This window comes from Eretmochelys imbricata, chromosome 10, assembly GCF_965152235.1.
Source record: "Eretmochelys imbricata isolate rEreImb1 chromosome 10, rEreImb1.hap1, whole genome shotgun sequence".
NCBI classification, from domain to species: domain Eukaryota; kingdom Metazoa; phylum Chordata; order Testudines; family Cheloniidae; genus Eretmochelys; species Eretmochelys imbricata.
The window spans coordinates 45,003,597-45,030,440 of record NC_135581.1 but is presented as its reverse complement, the minus strand read 5'-3'; the positions used below and the strand labels follow the sequence as shown (position 1 = coordinate 45,030,440).

The following is a 26,844-nucleotide window of genomic DNA, read 5'->3' as shown; positions in this document are numbered from 1 at the left end:
CCCAAGGGTCCCCACCCTTGGCCCAGAGCCCTGAATCCCCCCACCTACCCCCTTGGGCCCTGGCATTTTTATAGCATGTTGAGGGGGGGCTCAAAAAGAAAAAGGTTGAGAGCCCCTGGTTTAGAGTCCCCAGCACGGAGTTCCCACAGCTGCTGCAAGGCAAGTGCCGTCAGAACAGACTCAAACATCAGCAGTAGCTGAAAGGCATGTAAGGTGTGTGGTTATGTAGCAAGATGGTCATCTCAGCAGGAGAATTTTCACACCATTGCCTTTGCAAAGTTCCCATGGTTTTCCTTTAAAAGTGAATTGTCGGGGGGGGGGGAGGAGGGGGGAGAGAAACGGGCTTGAGTCTTTCCGCGCCTCCGCCCACCCAACAACAGCAGCAAAAGTTTGTTCTTCTTGTTTTTATATCAGAAATTCAAGTCTTGTCTGCCCTGGAACACCCTGTGGTGACCGGGAGAACGAATGAAACGAGATCACAAGAGAGTGAAAGTGGCAGCCATTGAGAGGGGAAGGGAATTTTACTCTCGCTGTTTAAAACTCTGTTTTTGCTATCATCTATTGGACTCCAGTGGCTACGGCGCATGGGGAAGAAAGGGTGTGTCTGTTAAAGATTCATCACCGCTGGCCTACAGCTAACTTGTAAGAGCTCACAATACACATCCTCGGAGACCCCCAAGAAAGCCGCACCAGAAAAGACCAGACTTGAAATTCCTGATCACTGCAAGGTAGTAAAAAAACTACTTAAAAACAACCACCCCACCTCATTTCAGGCCTTCTTAACACATCAGCAGAAAAAAAGAGGAAAATACCAATTTTTTTAAATGTCCTTTGCTGGTCACCTTTAAATGACATTCTCCATTTAGAGAGACAATCTGTTCAGAGGGAAAAAACATCAGGAAAAGAAGATGGACAAGCACAAAATTTAGCACCACAACAAAGACTGTAGCTCAAAACAAGAACCATCAATGGGCCAAAGAGAAATTCCTGTGAGAGTCAGGGAATCTCGGCACATTTCATGTGACTGATCCAGCCAGCTGATGTACCACTTCCCTACCAATCTCAAGTCCAACAGCCCCAGAGGAACCATATTTTCCAGCAGAAATACTGTTCTCAGCAGTATACAATACTGGTGTGACCACCTGCCGGCTGGTCAGTGGCCAATATGAAATGTACTGAGGCATTCAGTGCAATTCCTAGTGGACAAAACTACTACAATGGGTTCGCTTGCTGCAAGTCTCACCTGAGAGGTTAGGACTGGATGAGTCACAGAGACTAGACTCCCCTTCCCCACTACAGGGCCTCCATCTGGGGCAGGAGGCACCAGCTTGCCATACCACTGCCTGGACCACTCCCATCTTGTGATATTTTCTCTATGATTGTGATCCCCCCTATAAACTCAGGTTTAATAGATTTGCAGCCAAGGCAGTTTTGGAAGGGATGGAATGCTGATACTATTTAGATCAAAAGTGACTCTGGCCTGGAGGATGGTTTGTGCTATTTCAGCAAGCACCATACCTCATTCTGTCAAATTCCAGCAACTTGTCTTTGTGTTTCACGGCCATCTCCAGACCTGTCTTAAGCTGAGCTTCCTGACGAGGCAGCAGGTCCTTGCTGAGGATCTCCATCTGCCCAGAACTCTCAGTACCTGGGATACACAGACACAAATCATGATCAGGTTCTTGGGGATGGGCTATCAGTTTAAACACTGCTCCTGCTGCAGCTGGGCACAGAGATACTCCCAAGAACATGTGACATTATAGGAAACTGAAGAGGTCACTTGTCCAAAAGTCCGGCACTTTTAAAATTGTCCTAACCCCCACCTCCCTGCTTCCCCTCTTCCATGTTCTCCTCTCATCCTCCTTTCTCCAGCAACAAATTAAGTGCTCAGATACCATGGTGATGGGCCTGGGATAAAAATCTAGACAGAAACCATTTACCCTCGCTGCTCCAGTCACCTTCCCCAGTAACTTAGTTGTTTAGTTTCTATGGGAAGTAATTCTGCCTGTGTTCCCCCACTTCCCCTTATTTCCCTCAATTTTTGATTATGTCCCCTAATTCAAGCCCTTCTCTGGAAGCCCTGATTGTTCTCCTATTCTGTTCCTACTGAAAAGGGATTTCCAAAACCCTGACTGTAGAGTTCTTTGCCGCAATACGCTGCTTGTTATTTTATTTTCTGATCCTCCGATTTCTCTTTTCTCCTACTCCCCACACCTTTCAACATGCAACCCGCCCCCCATCCTCCTCTTCCTCCTCCATCTAGCTGGTATTGTTTGATTGCCCCCCTGTGTCTTACACTGACTGTCCTCTGTCCCCATGCTCAGCCCCACAGATGTCTGTCCCTCATTAGCTATTTTGATTGGACCTCTCCACCTGAATCTTGCATGAGCCTTGTTTTCCAGTGGGATTGAAATCCAAAAGGCCTGGTAGAGTGACATGCGTTTCCAAAGTGGGTGATTTGAGAGGTGTGTGACATCTGAGGGTCAAGCCTGCCTTATGGGCTGAACATACTCAACCATTAATAGGACAGGAAAGCAGGGAGGAGATTGCAGCAGCAGCCAGCCGGGGGAAGCAAACACAGTTCCTGAACCAGCCAGTGGGATTTTCCTCGCCGTTTCCTCTTCAGGAATATATCTCTTCTATTAGGGCCTACTCCAAAGCCTGGTAAGTCAATGGAAAGATTCCCATTGGCTTCAATGGGCTTTGCATCAGGCCCTTAGCAGATCCAGAAGCTTGGGGTCATTTCTCCTCTATGGCTGGACACTGGGAGCAGGTTTCATATCGATGGATATTTTACTCCTGGGCGCGTGGCTCTCTGCAACAGCCAGACACAAATCTGAAGAACTAGCTCAAGCACTGTAAATACTTAGGGATTTAGATTCTTCCCTGCTCGCAGGATGCTAATGAAAGCCTTGGTCCCGTGACAAGGACAGCCACACTCCAAGCAAGGTCTAGTGGCACTTGCAGGGAGAGGGGCAGAGCTGAGCCCTGAAGATGCCAAGTCAGGAGGCTAGTTCCATTGACATTTGTAAAGGAAACTAGGCTAGAGCCCCCCCAGATGAAATGGAGTTCTCCACCCACACCAGCAGCACTGTCTGAAATCAAATACGCAGCAATCAAGACAGGGAGATACTGAAAACACCTTTTCAGCAAGCTGGGGCGCTGCCACTTAGCGCCAGCTCCTGCACCTCAGTCACTAGGAAGAGGAGCCTACACTGAGACCATAGAAGACGAGATTCCAGGCTCTAACCAGAGGACCTGGAAATCCAGATGTTTCAGCAAAATTAATGCAGACGGCCCCAGAATCCATAGGATTTCACTAGGGGGTTAAGTGTTGTTAGCTTTGCTTCTCCTCTTGGTCCTGTTCCTACATTTACCACCTCAGAAAAGTGTCAGACAAAATTGTTCCAAAATATTAATATCAGCTGCTTCCACAGAAACCTCACAAGTCCCACTGCTGTAATCCCAGTCCCCGGCAGCAGACACTCTACATGGGACTTTTATTCTAATTTTTAAGGACTGCTGCAAGTGCCTCATTTCCACAAATAATTCCAGGCTGTCTAATGGCCAGCCTCGGTGCTTTGCGGTCAGTGCATCATGCATTGCCACTCAAGAAATTCAGACGCTACACCCAGACCTGGTCTCCCCTGGCTAGTGCCTGGGAACCATGCAGAAGGGGAAGCACAACATGCTGGGCAAGAAACAGGACTGATGAGCTCCAATGAGATTCTCATCCAGCCCTCCAAGGCCAAAGAATGCTGTCACAGGACTGCAGTGGCTTGGATACATTTTGGAGAGCTTTGGTCATCTTCTCCAGGGAGTTCAAATTCTGTAGAAAGCGTCCAGAGGGAGTCCCTGAATCTTTGGGAACTTTCCCACACACAGTTTTCTAGAGCCCCTCACTATAACCAGAAGGAACAGATCTATACTGCTAAGAGACAAAAAAGATTTAGGCCCTGTCTACTACATAACACCAGTGAAACCATAGGCATAGGCTCTAGTCTAATGTAACAGTAGAGCAGAGGTGGAACGGTGTATAACTTTCTGGATTAACTGCATTACACATGATTGCTACCAACCTGCCATGAGCTTCTTCAGCAGCTTCTGGCTCTTGTTTGAGTCACGCTGCAGAATGTCCTGCTCTTCATTCGTGCACACCTAAAAGACAACAAGAAGATCAAGGCTAAGAGTGATACTTAGCACCTGATAGCCTCAAAGCCATTGACAAAAGTTAAGGGTGAGCTGTAAAGGATAATGAAGAGCGGGTCCACAGGATTTCACCAGGGTCCACAGGCCATGGACCCTTCTGCATCCTCGCTGTGTATGGAAAGAAGACCTTGATCTCTGCTCATTTTTTTATCTTAGGTTTCAGAGTAACAGCCGTGTTAGTCTGTATTCGCAAAAAGAAAAGGAGTACTTGTGGCACCTTAAGTGAGCTGTAGCTCACGAAAGCTTATGCTCAAATAAATTGGTTTGTCTCTAAGGTGCCACAAGTACTCTTTTCTTTTTTATCTTAGACATCTCAGCAACACCAAGACTGGTTTTTTCTGTTCTTTTGCTGAAGGATTTCAGGGATGTGTGGTTCTCTCACAACTTCATTAAAGAGGTGGGTGGCATTTAACAAAGGTATCCTTTCTCTCAGGTGGTTACTAGGCACTGGAGTTAAACAGATATTTAAAATACTCTGATTAAAACTTCTCTCTCCTCTCACCTATTCAGCTTTCACTCTCTTGTGAAGTCAATTGTACTGGCTTTCCAGTCACTACACTGTCCGAGGGAGACAAAGTTCAAGGGTTTTTGTTGTTCTTTTAAACAAAATTCATCATAACATTGTGGGGAATAAAAGGTCGGACACCGATTCCCCCCCCCCCCCCCCCAGCTACCTTTAAAATGCCTTCATTTTGGTTGTTTTAAATAACATATTTAACTCTATTTTGTAGAGAACTCTCAGGAGAAAGGAACTCTCTGTTAAAGGTCTAACCCTCCCGCCATTTTCCCTTCAGATAAGCAGACAGAATGCACAATATGCTGTGAGACTCCCGAGAATTCTTTCCTGCAAAACAAAGGTAGGCCCAATTTGACATTTTTCATATTCCTAAGGTAAAAATAAATTTAAAAATCCTTTTAAAAAAATGACACGTGTGCACAGCCTGCCATAACCACCTTTCAGGGCTTCATCCATCACAAAACAGAAAAAAAGGGCCCAACCCCAATTTTTATTTTACTTTTCTTTATAGAGCTCTTTTAATTAATTAACTCCCACCCACCCTAAGGAGTCAGAGCGCATCAGTCCATTTTATAAATGGGGAAACTGAGGGCCAGGAAAATGAAAACGCAACTCGTGTCCTCCTGTGGAAAAACACACATGAGATTGAATGGCAAAGGAAATCTGATCACATAAAATCCTATTTGGGAGGCACCTTCTGATCTGACCCTGTATTGTCTCCCAGCCCTTCCGGAATGCAAAGATCATTAAAAAAAATTCTAAATATAGGAATGGAATGGTCATTTCTGCTCCAGACTCTTTATACTGGGTTAAAGGGCCGAAGTAGCATAAATACCCTGGTTCCAGCTGGAAAAGATTTCCCTCCAGTGCAAGCACTGTGGAGGACCCCACTGCAAGCTCCAGCAGGCAAAGGGAGTGTGCCAGGGGGTTCCAGTGCTGTGGCCCACAGGGAAGCCCCAGGAGGCTGCCATAATTTAGGTAATTTAGAGCTCTGTAAATTATGTCAGCAGCCTCTCCAGCCCTTGGAGTCACCCAAATTCAGAAGGGTGAACAGATGGCTTAAAGCCACCTTACTCCCCCCTGCGCTGCAAGTTGGGTGCAGCACAGACTCTCACCCTACAGCCTTAGCGAGGATCCAGGTTCTAAAGCAGTGGTTCTCAAACTTTTGTACTGGTGACCCCTTTCACATAGCAAGCGTCTGAGTGCGACCCCGCCCCCCTTATAAATTAAAAACACTTAAATATATTTAACACCATTATAAATGCTGGAGGCAAAGTGGAGTTTGGGGTGGAGGCTGACAGCTCGCGACCCCCCCGTAGTAACCTCACAGCCCCCTGAGGGGTCCCAACCCCCAGTTTGAGAACCCTTGTTCTTAAGGGACTTTGATCGGAGCAGGCCAATTCGGAAGGGGGAAGAACTTTGCTAATTTACAGGAAAGATAAGAAACTAGTGGGGCTAATTCAGCCACATGCCATCTCCAAGACCCAAGCACGAAAGACTGCAGTTAAGTATGGCAGATAGAAAAAAGCAGCATTACATACCAGTGTACTACAAAATAAGCAGGGGCCGGAGCCCTCCTGTTCGCAGACAATGCGGCCACAGGTCAAACAGTTATTGATGAGTTTGTGCTTCTGGCCCAGGCACTCACAGGAGTGGCGTCCAGGGATCAGGACTGCCAGTTTGTCCTGACCCTCCTTGGTGTACAGGTTGACAAATTTAGCCTTTTTCTTGGAGGTACTGCTGACGCTGCCACCACTGCCCATCTCTTGTGCCTAATTTAGAAAGAGCAAACAGTGAATTTAATCTGCATTCTCACTGCAACACAAACATCAGAAAGAAACAGGGGCCCTTTAAACAAAGAATGGGGATAAACAGCCAGACAGATACCTGGCCAGCTTGAGTGAAAGTGGGACCAGACTCCAAATTCAAACCAGGATGATATCACTGAACAGAAGCAAGCCTCAGAAAAGGTCAGCACCATTTACATGAAAGGAGAACTGCTCAGCTTCGTGTTCTCTCTTTGCAAACTGGAATTGCCTGGGTTCTATGTGCCGGAGAGAAAGTTCTTGGATTCTGCGACCAAGAGCCTACATTAGGTTTTGTTAAATCAAACAAAAACTATAGAAAATCAGACCAGCAATCCAAAGCCCAGCCAACACCTTGGTGCAAGACACAATGCTAGTGCTGAACAAGGTGGGCAAATGGTATAGCATGGTAAATCCACATTCCTGACACATCTATAAACTAACCTATGCACCTAAACGCAGATGGAAATCACAAACACCTGAGAGAGAAGAGACCTTTTAGCTCACACAGATTATGTATTAATTATATTGATCAGTTATGAATTCCCAGTAATCACTCAATTGACAGGTTCCTGTCCCAAGATCAGGCCAAGTATTATTACAATTACTGTTCAGTTAGGAATCCTGATGTGCACAGTTGCAACACTCACACTTTAGGAACCCTTCTGTATTTACAAATAGTTTATTAATACATTTAGCAAAGTCACCAACACGCTAACCCAGCAAGGTAGATAGATACGATACAGAACGTACCTCTGAACATCAACATACACTATCCCTTGCAGAACAACCTGAAATGTTACCCAATATCTTCCTCATCACCAGTAGCCATCATTCTGGCACCTCCCAATGGCTACCTCTCTCTCTCCTCCTGCCCACAGGCTGGATACAACTTTTATAATATGTTACACTGATATCACTATGCCTAATGCCTATTCAGTAGGGGTTTCTCCCCTCTTCCTTACATGTATTTCCTCACACTACTAAAGCTGAGGTGTCTTTCTTCTGTAGGTTAGTATATTAATGATCTCAACTTACCACATACGTCAATTCATTACCATGGCACTCTTGTGGTCAGACCGCTGCGGATGTTCTATCCAAAAGAGGGCATTCGCTCATGTTCCTGTGGTTGGCTGGTGTTGTTATGGGCAAAATTCCCCTTTACACACACTATTTCCAGTTCCCCAGAACATAGGGGTGATCACTAGACTATTTATCTGTGCCAAAGTTCATAGGCTTCAAGCCCTATGCTACATGCTGAAACCAATGTCTTACACAACACAGGCCTGTAGGTTTCTTACTGCTGAACAAATCAATGCTAAAGCGAGCACTATGGGCTACACATGTAATCCACAGCCCACCTCTCCCACCTGAGAAGGATTTCTCTATGCAGTGTATATTCTTTGGCAATTTGACATACTGTAATTTATTGTTGTTCTCATCTGAGGCACAATATTAGCAAGATTGGCACGTTACTTTTAATGTTTGTCTCTCTCAGGTGCATACTTTGTCTTATGCCGAGGTGACTCTGATGATAGATGGGACAGGATACCATGGATGATGGCTGCATGAGTGGCTGGTCAGTGGAATTCTCAATCTTTTCCCTCAAGTCCTCTTTCACCTTGAGCACTGAAATGAGTTCTCGCTTCCTTCAAGTCTCTAGCAGGCACTGTATAGGTAATGTTTCTGATAAAGTTTGCCTCTCAGTTATAGATTCCAAGGCCCTCACATCATGGAACACAGAAATTGCTATAGTGGAACCAAACGTATCTCTAGCCTAATGTTACTTCTCTGATAATGGCCAACACCAGATGCTTTGAAGGAGGGTATAAACTTACAATAATGTGTCTTCGTGTGTAACACCATCCCCTGAGCCGAGGGGGAGGCAGGTTTTCCTGATCCCAGCTGATAAGCAATTCATGGGTTGAAGCCTGAGGATCGATCACCCTTATTTTATCCTCACAATTGTCACTCCAGATTCTAGTCATGTTCAAACAGTGAATCTAGTCTCTGCCTGTTGTTTATCATCTGTGATATGCTTGAAAATCCTCTTGTGGTGCTGGACAGTCTCCCTCTGCCTCTATTCTTCCTAGTCTCTCCTAGACTTGGGGGAAGGGCCATTTCTAAGAATCCCTCCTCAGTACGGCCTGGCTCTATCACAAATGTAACACTTCACTGGCTCTGCTCACTGTATGTTGTTAACAGATCACTCCAACTTCCTGAACTTCACCCCAGCTATTGTTGGTTCTAGGTTCCCAGGTCTCCATTGTTGCTTCTGTCTCAGATGGCGCCAGGTAACAGCATCAGGACACCTTCTCTCATGTCTCTTCCTTTTCCTGTCTCTGTTGCGTACAATGTTCTGACTCACTCCTCTTGTTTCAATGGTGCTGTGACTCTGGTTTAGGGTTTAATGATGGGTGCTTCCTCCACCACCTCTGCTCTGTCCAATCAGCGCTATTTCCACAACCAGGCCAGAGCTCTGCTTTTATTAACAAGAATGAAAAGAGACACAGTGACCTCAGTTTGCAGGCCTTGCCAGAGGTTTCTCAGCACCTTAATTAGGGTAACAGAGAAAACTCTAAGGAAATAGCTGAAACCTCCTAAGCCTGTTTAACCCCTTCATTTCCAAAACAAAGTCCATATTCCTATTCCTTTCCCTTTCAGACGATTTAAACTTTAAAGGTGTTTTCAGCATTTTAAAGTATCCGTATAGGAAAACCTCTATTTATATTAAATAGTAAAACAGGGATGGCCAAAGTGCAACCCATAAAACTCTACAATTTGGCCTGTGGCAACTCTCACTTTCAGCATTCAGCTGTAACCCCTGGGGACTACATGTCCCAGCATGCAATGTTCCATCTTGAGCCAAAGGACTCAAATCAAGAACAATGCATACTTTTTTTGCAGGTTGCTCCATCATATTAAAGAGAACAATGGCTGCAACCTGCTCTATTTGATACAAAGTTATGGCTCCTATTCTACACCTGGACTGTGGCATAGGTTAACTGCTCAGGCCCCTGGTAAGCTGCCTATAAGTCTCCAAGTCAGATGCCCCGTGCTAGAAGCAAAGCCCAAAGAATGAATCTGGAAAACTGTACAAGATGACAGCAAAGATTCTCATTTCCTTAATGTGTACCCTGAGAGAGAGAGAACTATGGAACTGAAAGAGAAGGTGTTAGTGTGCTGTGTTTGTGTGTATCCCAGTGGTGGGGAGCTAATGCTTGGAGACTAGGATTGTGTCGGTTATGAACAACGTCCTAACTTCAGATTTCCTGCTTTGTAGGTTTGCATTTCAGTGTATTTCCATTTTGGTGACATATGCATGGGCAGCCTTAACTCTAACGGAACAAAGTTTTGTTTGCAAGTTTCCTAGGTTGGTTTTAAATGTAGGAGGCTAAGGACGCAGGGCTAGAGATGAGCTGCTAGGCTGGAAATGGGGGCTAGGCTGGGGCATAGATGCTGTGAAGCCAGTTAAATAATCCGAACTTTGCAGGCCAGTGGAGAAAGCTTTAACCAATGCTTCAGCTTCCTCTGTCTGGCACTCAAAGGTTTTCAAGTGAAGCAGCAGGAGCCGGAAAAGCTTTGAGTGCCCACTAAAGCTTTCGCCAGAGCAAATATAAAGCTTTAAACCAAGCAGATGTGATTGTTTCACCAGCACGCCAGTTTCTTAGCCCTGCACCTGGACCAATACCCTACCAAGGCCCTCAGCCTTCTCCATCCCCTGCTTTAAGCAGACACCTTCCATTGCTCACTATCTATTTTCATGTGTCCACTGCCCCATCCAGTCACCTCATAAAATAAAGCACTGTCCACACTGGCAAGTTTCTGCACAGTAAAGCAGCTTTCTGCGTTGTAACTCCTGAGGTATAAAAAAAACCACCTCAACGAGAGGTGTAGTGCTTTCTGCACCAGGGCTACGGCGCTGCAGGGCCAGTGTAGACACCGTGGCGATTACAGCACTGCAATTGGCCTCTGGGAGGTGTCCCACGATGCCTGTTCTCACCTCTCTGGTCATCAGTTTGAACTCTAGTGCTCTGTCCTCAGGTGATCAACCGTCATCCCCACCTCGTACATTCTTTGCAAATTTGAAAGTCCCCTTCCTGTTTGCTCGGTGATGCGTGCAGTGATCTCAGCGCATCTTTCCAGATGGCCATGCCTGCTCCATGCACCAGGCGATCCCCCGCTTGGAGCAATGCTGAGCTGCTGGACCTCATCAGCATTTGGGGAGAGGAGGCTGTGCAGTCCCAACTGCACTCCAGCCATAGGAATGATGATACCTATGGACAGATTTCACGATGCATGATAGAAAGGGGCCATGACTGGGACACACTGCAGTGTAGGGTAAAAGTGAAGGAGCTGCGGAACGCCTACCACAAGGCACACGAGGCAAACCGCCACTCCGGTGCTGCACCCACGAGCTGCCGGTTCTACAAAGAGCTGGACGCGATACTCAGTGGCGACCCCACCTCTGCTGCGAAGACCCTGTGGAAACTTTGTTGGCTTGCATGCCAGTCAAGAGTGGACCGAGCCAGAGAAGGAAATCTTGGATGAGGATGTGGAGGGGAAGGGGGACCCAGAGGCAGACATGCGTTCAGCCAGGACCTCTTTTCTACTCTGGAGAAGGCTAGCCGGTCACAGCTGTCGGATGTTGGGAAGCGCAAACAGGAGAGGAGGCCCCTGGTAAGTGGATTTGATTTTGGGAATTGCTGAGGCGAGTTGTCAGTGGCAGGAGGGCTGCAGAAAGCAGGCTTGTCTCTGTATGATGCAAGTACCACCACATGCCTAGTCTGAGTGGCAGAACAGGCTGTTGATTGCCTCAGAGATCTCCAGGAATCTCTCATGGAGATACTGGGCAATCTGCTGCTGCAGGATCCTCGGCAGAGCTGCTTTGTTTCTTGCCCCATTAACGGTAACTTTCCCGCACCATCGTGCCATCACTTGTGGGGGACCATTGCCGCACACGGGTGAGCTGCATAAGGGCCAGAGTGGAAGCCTTGGAGAAGACCCTCCCTTGTTTCCCTGCTCACCCTCAGCAGCAAGGTATCTTCCATAATGGTCAGATCCTGTGAATAACGTGGGGACAGGAATGATTATCAGGCCCCTCCTACAGTAATGGGTTTCCCCCAGAGCCACGTGCCCAGTGTACAGCAGGGTCCGGGGAGAGTGATTTACCCTGTCCCTGCGGCTAATCACCATTTTGGCCGTCTTGTGGCTCATTGTGCTTGCCTGGGGTCAGCCAGTTAGTGACAGGTGTGTGAATACTGGCTGTGTTTTAAATCACTGAATCAGTGTTCTCTGTGTTGCAAACAATACTGCTTCTGTAAAATGTTGCGTTTAAACTTCACAGAGATAACCTTGGGAGCCCAGCTTCCCTCTTTGGTATCGGTGGCTGAATGGCTGCGCAGAATTAGAAAGCGGCCATGAAGAACTAAGGAGGACTTTCTGCGTGAAGTTATGATGCACTCCGCAGCTGAGAAAAAGGAACTGAAGGAGTGGTGGGACAGCGAGAAGAGGGACCTAACGGAGAATGCGGCATGCCAGAATGAAGCCACAGAGCAGCTCTTGAACGTTATGGAGTGCCAAGCAGACATGTTCCAGGCGATACTCACATTGCAAGCTGAGCAGCTCCGCACCCTCCCTCCCCTGCAGCCACTGTCACACAACTCTTTCCCATGCACCCCCCAGACACCACCACCAGACTCTTATCAACCTCCTGGCTCCAGTCTTTACCCATGGCATTCCACTCCTGCCCCATCACAGTCCAGCACTGTGGACTCCCACCACCCACTGCACTCAACACCCATCCCTCTGCAGTTTGGCCCTGCTGAAGTACAGTACCTGCTGCATTGTACTACAAAGGAGAAGGTTGGATACGATCCCTGGACATACACAAATCTTTAGCCATCCTGGGATCCACCTCCTCCCGCATCCCCCTCAGTGCTGATGGGACATTTTGTTTGACTCTCTCCTCTGGCTGTTGTTTTTTAATAAAATAATTGTGTTGGTTTGAAAGCAATCTTTATTCTGTTAAGTGAAAGCAAACAGATCTGTGCAAGGCGACAGGTAATTTTCTTAAACCTTCATAGTGCATCATCTGCACCAATCACAACGACCTCCTACCATTACAAGCACTGCACTCCTGAGCATAGCAACAAATGTTACTAACTTTCAGCTTCAAATTGCTGCCTCACGGCATCCCTGATCCTTATGGCTCCACACTGCGCCCCTCAAATAGTCCTGTTCTCTGGCTGTTCAAACTCAGCCTCCAGGTGCTGAGCCTCTGCAGTCCAGCCCCGAGTGAAGCTTTCACCCTTCCCCTCACAAATATTATGGAGCGTACAGCATGCAGCTATAAGCATAGGAATATTGTCATCAGCCAGGTCCAGCTTCCCATATAGGCAGTGCCAGCGAGCTTTTAAACTGCCAAAAGCACACTCAACAGTCATTCTGCACTTGCTCAGCCTGTTGTTGAACCGCTCCTTGCTGCTGTCAAGTTGCCCCGTGTATGGCTTCATAAGCCACGGCACTAAGGGGTAGGCGGGGTCTCCCAGAATCACAATGGGCATTTCAACTTCCCCTGCGGTGATCTTCTGGTCCAGGAAGAAAGTCCCTGCTTGCAGCTTCTTGAACAGGCCAGTGTTCCGAAAGATGCATGCGCCATGCACTTTTCCGGACCAGTCCGCGTTAATGTCCGTGAAACACCCATGGTGATCCACAAGCGCCTGGAGAACCATTGAGAAATATCCCTTGCAATTAATGAACTCGGTGCCTAGGTGGCCTGGTGCCAGAATTGGACTATGTGTGCCATCTATCGCCCCTCCGCAGTTAGGGAAGCCCATTTGTGCAAAGCCATCCACAATGTCATGCACATTTCCCAGAATCATTGTCTTTCGGAGCAGGATGCAATTAATGACCCTGCACACTTCCCTCAACACGAGTCCAATGGTCGACTTTCCCACTCTGATCTGGTTAGCTACCGATCGATAGCAGTCTGGAGTAGCCAGCTTCCACTGTGCAATCACCACATGCTCCTCCAGTGCAGGTCAGCTCTCATTCTCGTGTCCTTGCGCTGCAGGCTGGGGCGAGCTCATCACACAGTCCCATGAAAGTGGCTTTCCTCATGCGAAAGTTCTGTAGCCACTGCTCGTCATCCCAGGCGTGCATGACGATGGGATCCCACCATTCAGTGCTTGTTTCCCGAGCCCAAAAGCAGCGTTCCACTGTGGTCAGCACCTCCGTGAATGCCACAAGCAATCTCATGTTGTAGCTATTTCGCGTGGTGTGATCAATGTCGCACGCCTCTTGCCTTTGTAATTTAAGGAATAACTCCACTGCCATTCATGATGTGTTGGTCAGGACGAGCAGCATACTGGTCAACAGTTCAGGATCCATTCCTGTAGACCAAAGAGGCAGAGCGTGCAGTACACTAACCGTTGAAAGATGGCACCAAATCTGGACAGAAGCACAGGGATTGCTGGGATGCAAAGAAATGCATCACAGGGTATTGGGACTGGACCCATGATACCCCGCAACCCCATCCGTCCTCCCACAATTCCTAGCGGCAGAAGAGGAAGAGATGCACCGCTCCGAATACCACTGGAAGTGCCACAAGTGTGAACACGCTATTGTGCAGGCAGCTGACAGTGTGAACACCCAACAGCGGTTTCCCTTCAGCACTCTCTGAGCGGCGCTGTAACTCCCAGCACTGTAACTGCCACTGTAGACATACCCTTGGACATGAGCCAAGATCTAAGACACATGCTACTTTTTCCATTTCAACATTAGCTGTGTATTCATTAACACTGCCAGGCACAATCATTTATGTTGCTTCTGGGGATTGATATCTTCACTGTCTATTACATATATTAATCCAAGCTTTCATTTTAAAAAAAAAATGATGTCTCTTGTCCCCAGGGTTGTGCAGAGAAACTTGAAAATATAAACAGAGTATAAGTCATGTGGCTTGTGCGGTCGCGGCAGAGCACTGGGAGAGAGGTCTCCCAGCACTCTAAAAACACTACCCCCATGAGGGGCATAGCTCCCAGCGCTGGTGCACTGTCTACAGTGGCGCTTTACAGCGCTCAAACTTCCTGTGCTCAGGGGGGTGTTTTTTCACACCCCTGAGCGCGAAAGTTGCAGCACTGTAAAGTGTCAGTGTAGACAAGCCCGAAAACTTGCTGGAGATTTCTGCTAAAGTGATCAGCCCTGAAGGTCTGCTTTCTGCGGTCTGTTAGATCTGCTACCCTAGTCCAAAGTGGTATTGCTCCATGCCATGTTACACGCAGTTGTTTAGTAAAGACTGTCCCATGCTAGCAGTGCTAATGAGTCCCCAGAACAGTTACATCTGTTCACACAGTTAGCTCCTATTGCTGGAAGTCAGTTGCGGCTTGCACAAAGCATCTATTTCCTTCTGCTCCTCTGTGAGACCCATTTGCTCCGCATTCCACAGTTGCCACTCTGCCCTGGCTGCCAGGCACACTCACCTTGGCCAGATCAAGGGGTGTTTTTACTTCCTCTGCAGGCAGATTGGGCTCAGCATACAGAGATGTTTCTTGCTTGTTCCTTCCTTTGCGCCTCCCCCTCTTGCCTTGGTCTCCAGCCCGATGCACATCTGAAATCTCTAAAGGGTTGTGCAAAGAGAGAGGAAGGTGTGTTAGCTAGCAGCAGTGAATATTGCTGACCTCTTGGGGAGAGTGATCACTTGGCTTTAAACCTTCAAAATGGGCAGAAAGGGAGATCCAGAACTAGCTGCAGAAGATGCTTCGTGGCCCTACAAGCATCTGCTGATCAAGTAATTAAGACAAGTTTTGATTACTTTTGATACTTTCATCCTACCACCCACCCTCTACTCTGACCCACCATCTCTTTTTCTATATATTGGCAAAGGGTCGGAAGCTGTCTGAGAGGACTTTCTCCATCGGGTTACCAGCTCTTCTATAAATCGACTTTTCTTCCCATCTGTTCCCTGGATGAGGTCAATTACATACTCTCGGATCTCCTCCTCATTTTCAATTGACAAGATGTACCTGGAAGGGGACAAAAAGAAGAAAACTGATAACATGAGTATATTTTCCAAGAGACAGGCAACACCAAAGCTAACCTCAACTTTCCCTCCACACTCTTTGAATCAAGTTACTTCAGCGAGCATGGGAGAGAAGACGTTATAAAAAAGGCCCAAGAGGAAGACAAATATCTGAGGAAGATACGCTTGGAAAAATCCCTTGTTATTTCTGGACCAGTGAAAAAACGGGAAGGTCAGATACCTTTCCAACCCACCCCCTCCCCACCAACAATGACAACTGCACTCTTCCTACTACCAAAGGAAATTAAAACCACACTGGGATTCCTGCTCACTCCATACTCTCTAATATCGAACCACAAATGAAGTCCAAGACAATCTCATGGGTTTAAATATTATTGAAATAAATATTTCCTCCTTCTACTTGTCTACAAACATCAAAATCTTTTGTCCTTCTCTTTCACCTTCGAATGGAAGAATATCAAAGCACTTTACAAACAAACACCCCTTCCCAAATACATGGCAGATGGAGTTAATCCTGATCTATTTCACAGAGAAGTTACCTGATATGCCAAAGACGATGCAGGAAATCATCAGAGCCAGGAATACAAAAACCCAGGGCTAACAACTACTTCATAACCTATACACACACAACACATCAAAACTAGATTGCCCACATAGAACAGACTGGACCTTCACTTTAAAAGTGACTGATGAAAGTGGCGAGGGGCGGGGGAAGGAGAGGAGGAGGTTGTGCCCATGTTTGTTTCTTTATACTGCATAACAAAGGCCTGAAACATTTTACACATACTGGAGAATTTCCTGAGGGTCCCAAAGAGGTAGACTGAGAGCATGCCAGTCCTTCAGGTGCAGGAGTACTGATTTTCTTCCAACTGTTTGTACCATAGTAGTTGAGTTACACAGGTGTTGAACAATAAACAAAATTTTAAACAATGTGAATTATCTGTCCTTTGCAAATCAAGTTGCACTTGCTTGGTATCTGCAGTGTCATAAGCCCATTAATTCTCTAATCACTCATAGTGTCTTCCAGGAAAAACAAGAAGTTTGATTGTAAAAGAAAGCAGCTGGAGCGGGAGGAGACAAAAAAAAAAAAAAAAAAAACCCACCAACCTTTCAGATTATCTTTATCCATAATAAAGAAGCAAAAGAAGAGCACAAACCCAGTTTTTCCTTTGCACTAGCCTTACAGGGCTCATCCAAAGATGCACAAACAGTAAACTGCACAGGAGCTGCACCTGGAAGGCTGAAGGGCTAAATGAGCTCTGCTAGGAATCAGATACAACTAAGCCATTCCCGGTCCTGAGACACCCAGTGTCGCATTTAGAGGCTCGTCCTAGTAGGTTACAAAGTTACCTCTGGATTTGGACAAGGACTTCAGATGAGGAAATACCAGCATGATTAAAATTGTCTCTCCCTTGGAAAAGGATACAAATCCACTTCATGTCTATATGAGAAAGACTGCAGGTGTGATGGGAGAGAATAACTGGCACATTGATACTATAGGGAGAGAGACTACGCATGGGTTTTCACAGCACAATTAGCTCGAGTTAGCATACTCAAGTTTACTGCACTCGAGTACCTATCGAGGGACTACAGTTGAATGCCTGCTTGGTGTGGTGCTCTGTCCCTCTTTGGTAGCACTAGACCAGGGGTGGCCAACCTGCGCCTGAGAAGGAGCCAGAATTTACCAATGTACATTGCCAAAGAACCACAGTAATACATCAGCAGCCCGGTCGATCAGCGCCTCCCCCTCCCTCCCCGCCATAGGCGCTGACTCCGTGGGTGCTCCGGGGCTGGAGCACCCGCAGGGAAAAATTAGTGGGTGCTCTGATTAACCAAAAACCTGAGCCAATAAAAGAAAAAATGGAAAAGAGCAAAGACTCCTTTTCGCAAGAAAAGCTCCCTCTCTTCAACATCCAGGTGTTGTGGGAAGCTTTAGGCCCATGAACAGTGCAAAACAGATGTATGTAGTAGAGTAGTTCCTGGCTCCCAGGGACCAGAGAGTCAGAGGGGGAAGTCCCATCAGTGACCATCCAGGCCACCCCAATCCACACCCCAATCCTACAGCAGGATCCGTAGAGCTGCAACCTGACCAGTCCAATCTGAATCGGTCCTTGCCTCTTACCACTCCCCCCCCGCAACGACCCGACCCTCTCCCTTCCCCTACCGACTCTCATCCCCTCCCCTCCCGCCATCTACCCGAGCCTCTCCCTTCCCCCGCCGCGCCGCGCACCCCACGATTTCCTCGCTGACATCCAGCCCGAAGTCGCCGCGCAGCTGCTGGATGCACCAGGCCAGGAGCGCCCCGGCAGCGGCCATCTCGGCCCGGGGAAGGGAGATCTGGGCGCCCCGCCGGCCCCGGCGGCGGCTCGGTGCAGCACTTCCGGCCCGCCGGGCAACACGGACCGCGGCGCGGGGTTCCGCCGCCTCGCTGCGCCCAGCCGGAGCCAGGCCGCGGCAGCCGCGGAGGGGCAGGGCCTGAGGCGTCCCGGCGGGGGAAGCGGCCGGAGGGTGGTGACCCCCTGGGCCCGGACGGGAGCACTGGCACCAGCGCGGCCTGGGCCGGGTCCTTCACACAAAGGCCTGGAGCGAGGCGGGGACGTGCCGGGCCGCTCAGCCCCATAAAGGGTCCTGGGGACAGTCCTCCCCTGAGCCGGGTCGGGGCCTGCACTCGCGGGGGGAGGAGGGTAGGTCTGCAATGGCTGCGGGGGTGGGGGGGGAGGTGATGGTCTGCATTGTCTGGGGGTTGCCAGGTGGGGGGCAGTACTGGCTAAGGGTGGGGGAGGTGGTGACCGTGGAGGGTGGTATGAAAAGCAGGATAGCTTAGCAAAATAGCCTCGTGTGGAGTCCACATTAGGCTTTAGCTTCACTGCAAAAGTGCCGTTTTATACTGAGGTGACTAACTCGAGGGAGCATATTGCTGTAAAATCCTGGTGGAGACACGGTACAGGTTTTTCCAACCAGGCAGCTAATCTAGTTCAACACTGTACCCCTGACCTGGGGTTTATTTTGACTAGATTCATTGAGGTACAAACTACAGCCCTTGTCTCTGCTAGGATTTTACACTGAGATCCTATCTCAAGTTAGTAAAAACACTTTTTTCTGCAATGAAAAAAGGTGGCTGGCAGGAAGATAAGGACTTGGACTGGAGCTGTCAGTTGAGTACAGGTCAAATGTGCAGGAAATGGCAAAGGGAGAGAGTAGGTTTTGTTTGTTTTGTTTTGTTTCTGGCCAAGAGGTAGGTGAGTGAGACAAGTGGCAGCATTCTACCGAGTGCAGGTGGGTTACAGCAACTAGATAAGTTTCAGAGCAACTAGATAAGTCTTTCATTAGTGGTATTAGTACTGAGTTCCTAGAAATATGCCCACCAAAGAAGAGAGGATTCTTGAGAGCCTAAGAAGGGTAGGAAGTGAAGGCTAGTTTCCCCCTCTGTGACAGAACTCATAGGCTCAGTGACAAACAGTAACAATCATAAACATACACCAAGCACCACAAAATTAATAGGTGCATTGACAGTGTTATATTCATAGTTATACACCAACGACCACACAATTCCTAATAGGCGCCAAAACTGCAGGATCAGATTGAGCACGGTACACCATAATGCATTACTGTGGCTCACTGTTAACATGCACTTTCAAGGCTTCCTTCCCTCAGCTGTATAGCTCCGCATTGAGGTCTTCAGACACCCCTGGTGTCTGGCTGTTCAAACTCAACAGACAGCCCCTTCACCTAGGCAGCAGTTTCCCCCCTTCTGCCTCACAGACCGTATGCAGAACGCAGCTGGAGGCTATAACCACTGGAAAATTTTCCCCCCTTTGCCTCACACACTCTATGCAGAACGCAACTGGAGGCTATAACCACTGGAAATTTTTTCCCACAGAGATCTAATCTTGTGAGTAAACAATGCCATCCTCCCGTCAGTCTACCAAAAAAGTACATTCAACTGTCATTCTGCAGCTCCTGAGCTGGTAGTTGAATCTTTTCTGGATGCTCTTGAGAGGGCTGGTTTATGACTTTGTGATCCAGGGGAAGTAGGGGTAAGCTGAGTACCCGAGGATCACTACTGGCATTTCTACATCACCAATGGTAAGCCATCTGTCAGGAAAGAAAGTCCCTGCTTGCAGCTTTCTAAATAATATAGTGTTCTGAAAGATACAAGTGTGATGCTGGCAGACCAGGTGCCAATTCAGATCAAAGCCCCTAGGCCTCAGCCAAACACTGACAAATACACAGGACACTACTAGGTTGGCAAAGTTACAGCGCCGACAGTTAAAGCGCCACTCAGAGAGTGCAGAAGGAAAACCACTGTTGTGTGTTCGCATTGACAGCTGCCTGTGCAATAGCGTATTCACACTTGCGGCACTTGCAGCCCTATTTGGAGCTGTGCACTCTAGGCAGCTATTGCACAGAGCACCTGTCATAACCATTCAGCTAAGGGTAGCCTAGAATTCCTCCTTACCTGTAAGGGGTTAAGAAGCTCAAATAACCAGGTTGGCACCTGACCAAAAGGACCAATGGGGAAAGAAGATACTTTCAAATCTGGGGCGGGGGAGGCTTTGTTTGTGCTCTTTGTTTAGTGGGTTCTGTCTTGGGACTGAGAGGGCCAGGCAGAAATCCATCTCCTCCAAACAATCCTGAACAAGTCCCTCATATTACAAAAATAGTAAGTAAAGCCAGGCAAGGTGGGTTAAGTTATCTTTTGTTTTAGCTTGTTAATCCTCCCTTTGCTAAAGGGAGGTTTATTCCTGTTTTTTGTAACTTTGAAATTAAGCCTATAGGGAGTTCCTCTGTGTTTTTGAATCTTTTGTTACCCTGTAAAGTTACCTTCCATCCTGATTTTACAAAGGTGATTCTTTTACCTTTTCTTTAAATAAAATACTTCTTCTAAGAACCTGATTGATTTTCAGTGTCCTAAAGACCCAGGGGTTTGGGTCTGTGTTCACTTTGTAACCAATTGGTTAGGATATTATTCTCAAGCCTCCCCAGGAAAGGAGGTGTAAGGGCTTGGTGGAATATTTTGGGGGAATAGGAACTCCAAGTGGCCCTTTCCCTGAACCTTTGTCTAAATCACTTGGTGGTAACAGCATACCGTCCATCCAAGGACAAATACAGATTTGTGCCTTGGGGAAGTTTTAACCTCAGCTGGGATAAAGAAGCTTAGGGGGTCTTTCGTGCAGGTCCCCACATCTGTATCCCAGAGTTCAGAGTGGGGAGGGAACCCTAACAGCACCTCTTTCTCTTTTGCTGCTAAGACTTGTGGGAAGGCAGAGGGGGTCACGGGGCATCCTGGGTCCAGTTCCAATGCCTCATGATGCATTGCTTCACATCCAAGCAATCCCTGTGCTTCCATCCGCATTTAGCACCATCTTTCAACCGTTTGTGTACTGCATGTTCTGCCTCTTTCAGGCTATGGGAATTAATCCTGAACTGCTGACCGGTATGCTGCTCTCTCTGACCAACAGGACACAAGTGGCAGTGGAGTTATTACTTAAACTACAAAAGCAAGAGGCGTGTGACATTGATCTCACCATGCGAAGTAGCTACGACATGAGATTGCTTGTAGCATTCACAGAGGTGCTGACCACAATGGAACACCACTTTTGGGCTCAGGAAACAAGCACTGAGTTGTGGGATCACATTGTCATACATGCCTGGGATGACGAGCAGTGGCTGCAGAACTTTCGCATGAGGAAAGCCACGTTCATGGGACTGTGTGATGAGCTCACCACAGCCCTGCAGCACAAGGACATGAGAATGAGAGCTGTCCTGCCACTGGCGGAGCGCATGGCGATTGCACAGTGGAAGCTGGCTATTCCAGACTGCTATAGATCGGTTGCTAACCAGTTCAGAGTGGGAAAGTCGACCATTGGACTTGTGTTGCGGGAAGTGTGCAGGGCCATTAATCACATCCTGCTCCGAAAGACCTTGACTCTGGGCAACGTGCATGACATTGTAGATAGCTTTGCACAAATGGGCTTCCCTAACTACAAAGGGGTGATAGATGGCATAAACATTCCAATTCTGGCATCGGACCACCTAGCCACCAAATACATTAATTGCAAGGGATATTTCTCAATGGTTCTCCAGGCGCTTGTGGATCACCATGGGCGTTTCACGGACATTAGCGCGGGCTGGTCCAGAAAAGGGCATAGCGCGTGCATCTTTCGGAACACTGGCCTGTTCAAGAAGCTGCAAGCAGGGACTTTCTTCCTGGACCAGAAGATCACCGAAGGGGAAGTCGAAATGCCCATTGTGATCCTGGGAGACCCCACCTACCCTTTAATGCCGTGGCTTATGAAGCCATACACGAGGCAACTTGACAGCAGCAAGGAGCGGTTCAACAACAGGCTGAGCAAGTGCAGAATGACTGTTGAGTGTGCATTTGGCCATTTAAAAGCCCGCTGGTGATGCCTGTATGGGAAGCTGGACCTGGCCGATGACAATATTCCTATGCTTATAGCCGCGTGCTGTACACTCCATAATATTTGTGAAGGGAAGGGTGAAAGCTTCACTCAGGGCTGGACCACAGAGGCTCAGCACCTGGAGGCTGAGTTTGAACAGCCAGAGACCTATTTTCGGCTATTAGAGAGGCACAAGGGAAGATCATAAGGATCAGGGATACCATGAGGCAGCAATTTGAAGCTGAAAGCCACTAATATTTGCTGCTAGGCTTGGGATTGCAGTGCTTGTAATGCTAGGAGGTGACTGGTGCACATGATGCAATAAGGGGGTTTAACATAACTGCATGTTGCTTTGCAGTGCTCTTTTTGCTTTCACTTAACAGAATAAAGATTGCTTTCAAACCAACACAATTATTTAATAAAAGACAAAAACTAGAGGAGAGAGACAAACAACAAAAATACATCAGCAGGGAGGGGAATGGGGGAAAGGAAAGTCTCCAGAGGAGGAGGAGGGGTCCCAGGATGGCTACAGATTTGTGTATATCCATGGATCATACCCAGCCTTCTCCTTTGGAGTACGATGCAGAGGGTGCTGTACTCCAGCAGGGCCAAACTTCAGAGGGATGGGTGTTGAGTGCAGTGGGAGTCCACACTGTTGGGCTGTGAGGAGGGAGGAGTGGAATGCTGCGGGTAGAGAGTGGAGCCAGGAGGTTGATAACAGCATGTTGGCGATGTGGGGAGAGGGGTGCACATGGGAAAGAGTTTTGTGACAGCGACTGCAGGGGAAGGCGGGCATGGAGCTGCTCGGTTTGAAGAGCTAGTATCACCTGGAGCGTGTCCACTTGGCGCTCCATAGCTGCTCCGTGGCTTCTTTCTGGTGTGCCACATTCTCCTTTTGGTCCCTCTTCTCGCTGTCTCACCACTCCTTCAATTCCTGTTTCTCAGCGGCAGAGTGCATCATAACGTAAAGCAGAAAGTCCTCCTTAGTTCTTTGTGTCTGCTTTCTAATTCTGCATGCAGCCTCCTCTCCCCAAATGCTGATGAGGTCCAGCAGCTTGGCATTGCTCCAAGCTGGGGATCACCTGGTGCGTGGAGCAGGCATGGCAACCTGGAAAGATGCACTGAGACCACTGCACACATCACCGAGGAAACAGGAAGGGGACTTTCAAATTTGCAAAGGAATGCATAGTCGCCAACTTCTCCTCACACCGGTGGGTGCTCACGCTCCCCATCTCTTCCGCTGCCCCAGCCCCATTCCAACCCCTTTCACAAAGTCCCCGCCCCAACTCTGCCCCCTTCCTGTCCCTGTTGGACTCCTTCCCCAAATTCTCACCCCATCCCCACCTCTTCTCCACCTCCTGCCCTGAGCATGCCACCTTCCTGCTCCTCCCCCTTCCCTCCCACAGCTTGTTACACCATGAAACAGCTGTTTTGCGGTGGCAAGTGCTGGGAGGAGAAGTGGGAAAGGCGCACTCAGGGGAGGAGGTGGAGGCGAGCTGGGGCAGGGAAGCTGCTGGTGGGTGCAGAACACCCAAAAATGTTTCCCTATGGGTGCTCCAGCCCTGGAGCACCCATGGAGTCGGTGCCTATGAAGGAATGTACGGGGTGGGGCTGACAGTTGGTCACCTGAGGGCAGGCCAGTAGAGTTCAAACCAATGACCAGAGAGGTGAGAACAGGCATTGTGGGACACCTCCCGGAGGCCAATCATAGCAGTGTAATTGCCATAGTCTCTATACTGCCACTGCAACACTGTAGCCCTGGCACAGAAAACTCGACGTCTCTCATCGGAGTGGTTTTTTTAGAGCGTTACAACTGCACAGTTTTTGCGCACTTAAGTGGCTTGGCAGCGTGTGCACCTCGGGAGTTACAGCACAGAAAGCTTCTTTACTGTGCAGAAACTTGTCAGTGCAGATGGTGCCATCGCTGAATTAGTTTACCTCACTTGTGTGTCAACATTGTTAAAAATAGATGTTAAGTTTGTAAGAATGTGTTTAGACTTTATCAGAGTAGGAGCCGTGTTAGTCTGTATCCGCAAAAAGAAAAGGAGGACTTGTGGCACCTTAGAGACTAACAAGTGAGCTATAGCCCATGAAAGCTTATGCTCAAATAAATTTGTTAGTCTCTAAGGTGCTACAAATCCTCCTCTTTTTTTTTAAGACTTTATGAAATGCTTGTAGGATCCTGCATGTATTAAGCACATTTATAACATCTGTATCCCCTACAAGATATTGTGATCCTCTGTAATTGTGTAACTCAAACAGGAAAGGAGCATTCGTTGATGTAAAATGCTGGCTTCCTAGAGAAGGTGTTAGGTCCTGCCCACCATGAAGGCCCATTGAAACTAAATGGCCTATTGTGAAACATCAAAGAACAAAGACTTTGTTAACTGCATTCCTTCCCCACACCCCCATGAAGAGGAGACATGCCTGTGAACTCATGCCATCAGCTTGAACTCTGGGGAGAAGAGAATAAAAATCTCTTAACAAGAAGGACTTATCTCGACGTACAGCACTACAGCGGCTCATCTGCACCAGTGGAGCTGCATTGCTGTAGCACTTTAGTGAAGACGCTATTGCACCCATGTGAGAACTTCTCCCGTCAGCGTAGTTAATCCACCTCCCCGAGAGGTGGTAGCTGAGTCAGTGGGAGAAGCTCTTCTGTTGCCATAGCACTGTCTACACAGGGTGTTAGGTCAATATAACCATGTCACACGGGGTGTAGATTTTTCACACCCCTGAGCAACATAGTTATGTTGATATAGGTCTGTAGTGGAAACCTGGCCGAAAAAACTGCAATTCTACGTTGCATAGACTTTGGGAGGGCAAGATTTCTAAGCATAAACAAGGGATCCCCAGCTGCTTAGCCTAGGTGAGCCCTAAAGGATGTATAGAGCTTGCATGTTACAGCAGCTTCTATCACCACACCTTCTGGAACCTAAGACTTGTGTGTATGTGTTTACCTGCTTTGACCTTGTAAATAACTCTCTTCTTAGCTAAAAAAAAGAAATACATCTTTACATTGTGTATTATAGACTTGACTACAAGCATTGTCTTTAGATCTTACAACAAAGTGCAGTTGACCTGGGATAAGTGACTAGTCCTTTGGGACTGTGTAGTGGGGTGGTTACCCGCTCCTGCCCTGTGGGGCTTAAAAGCCAGCCCTGGGAGAGAGCCAGGGCTGAGGGCAAGAAAAGCGAGGCTGATTGGGGAAATGGCCACAGCTGGGCCATGCCCCAATCAGGCCGCAGCTGGGCCATGCCCCAATCAGGCCGCAGCTGGGCCTATAAAGGGCTGAAGCTTAGCCAGAGTCTCTTTCTGCATTCAGAGAGGAAAGGACCTGGCTGCAGGGACCACCTAGATTGGGGCAGGGCTGAGGGGGAAAGGCCAGGGGAGCTCCGGCCTGGAAACCTGCAGGCTGCAAGGCCTAGATTAGGGGCCTATTAGGTACTGAGGTTGCACGGGGGCAGCCCACGGGTAGACAGAGGCAGCAGGTACAAGCCACCTCGCCTGTGATGACTGGTTGATACACTGCAGTCTGCCCCGTGGAGCAGAGCTAAGTGATGACTGGCAGTAGCCAAGACTGAGGCGAGGTAGGGGTAGTGGGTGGGGGTTTCCCGGGGAGGGGAGACCCTCAGGGATTGTTGAGGTTTACTGCCAGGGGCAGCACCCCAGGGGGAGGAGGCACCGGGCCCTGGGAGGGACTGGGGCTGGTGGTAAGGCGGATCACAGGATAGCAGAGGGTGCTCCAGAGGCTAACAAGCTAATTCCCAAGGACAACCAGCAGGAGGTGCCGCCGGGTGAGTCCAGCTGTATTACAGACTGGGAATAACCAGAATATTTTTGGTATAAGGGGCCACTTGTCATAAAGGCAAACTTGCCTAGGTGGTGAGATAGATCAGAGTATCTAAGGAGACTGTCTGTGACTCCATGATAAAGCTGTTACAGTGCTTGAGAAGTTAACACTTGATAGTTAAGTGTTATCTAAGTATAGAACCCACAACCAGTTTGGGGTTTGTGTCCTGCTTCTTAACAGTCTGCCCTGAGATTGTTACTCATGCAGTTGAGCCAGTGCACAACCCCTTGAAAACAAGCATCATACGCCTTCCCTGACCAGCCAAAAGTGATGTCAGTGAAGCATCCTTGATTATCCACCAATACTTGCATAACCACGAAAAGTAGCCCTTTCTCTTGATAGGCCATGGGGAAACGTGGGCTAGTGCCAAAATAGGGATATGCATGCCACCTGTTGCTCCACTGCAGTTAATGGCCCTGCACATTTACATGACCATAACCCCACAGTGGATTTTCAAGTCCAAAATGATTTTCCATTGACCAGTAGCAATCAAGTTTTGCAAGTTTCCACAGCGTGAGCACCATTTGCTTCTTCACTGTTAGTGCAGCTCTTGGTCTGGTGTCCCTGCGCTGGAGGGCTGGGGCGAACTTGGCACACAGATCCAGGAATGTGGCATTGTACATCCAAAAGTTCTGCAGCCCCCTTTTCATTGCCTCAAACCTGCAAATTGGACTGAAAATCAACTGCAGTAAGACAGATATCATGACCTTTAATATTGCCTCACCAGTACGGATAGAGGATTATGTCCTTGCCAATGCAGAAACATTCACATACTTGAGCAGCACCCTCAGCCAGGACATCCGGAACAAAATCACCTTCAGATATACCTTCAGGAGCTTAAATACAGTCTGGAAATCAACAAAATACAACACCAAAACCAAACTCAAGATTTATCAGAGCTGCATACTTTCAACGCTACTTTAAAGTGCAGAATTCTGGGGAATGAGAAAGTATGACATGTCCAAACTGTCTTCAGTAATAGGAACATGATGATGTTGATGAAACCTTCATTACGA

The 26,844-nt window shown here is 48.1% G+C and overlaps 1 protein-coding gene across 2 annotated transcripts in view; it reads right to left on the bottom strand.

Annotated features, from left to right (window-relative positions):
• Positions 1 to 17,931, bottom strand: part of TRIP4 (thyroid hormone receptor interactor 4) — a 50,595-nt gene extending 32,664 nt beyond the window's left edge. Inside the window, exons 1-6 of one of the 2 annotated variants that reach the window (XM_077827476.1) lie at positions 17,805 to 17,931; positions 15,391 to 15,557; positions 15,015 to 15,151; positions 6,268 to 6,498; positions 4,080 to 4,158; positions 1,519 to 1,648 (exon numbers count right to left, since the gene is read on the bottom strand). In XM_077827476.1, the coding sequence (XP_077683602.1) occupies positions 1,519 to 1,648; positions 4,080 to 4,158; positions 6,268 to 6,498; positions 15,015 to 15,151; positions 15,391 to 15,557; positions 17,805 to 17,890 (830 nt within the window). In that variant the 5' untranslated portion in view covers positions 17,891 to 17,931. Of the gene's footprint in view, positions 1 to 1,518; positions 1,649 to 4,079; positions 4,159 to 6,267; positions 6,499 to 15,014; positions 15,152 to 15,390; positions 15,558 to 16,361; positions 17,231 to 17,804 lie in introns of those variants that run through there. The other variant, XM_077827475.1, reaches the window with a different exon arrangement.
• Positions 17,932 to 26,844: the final 8,913 nt, after the last annotated feature.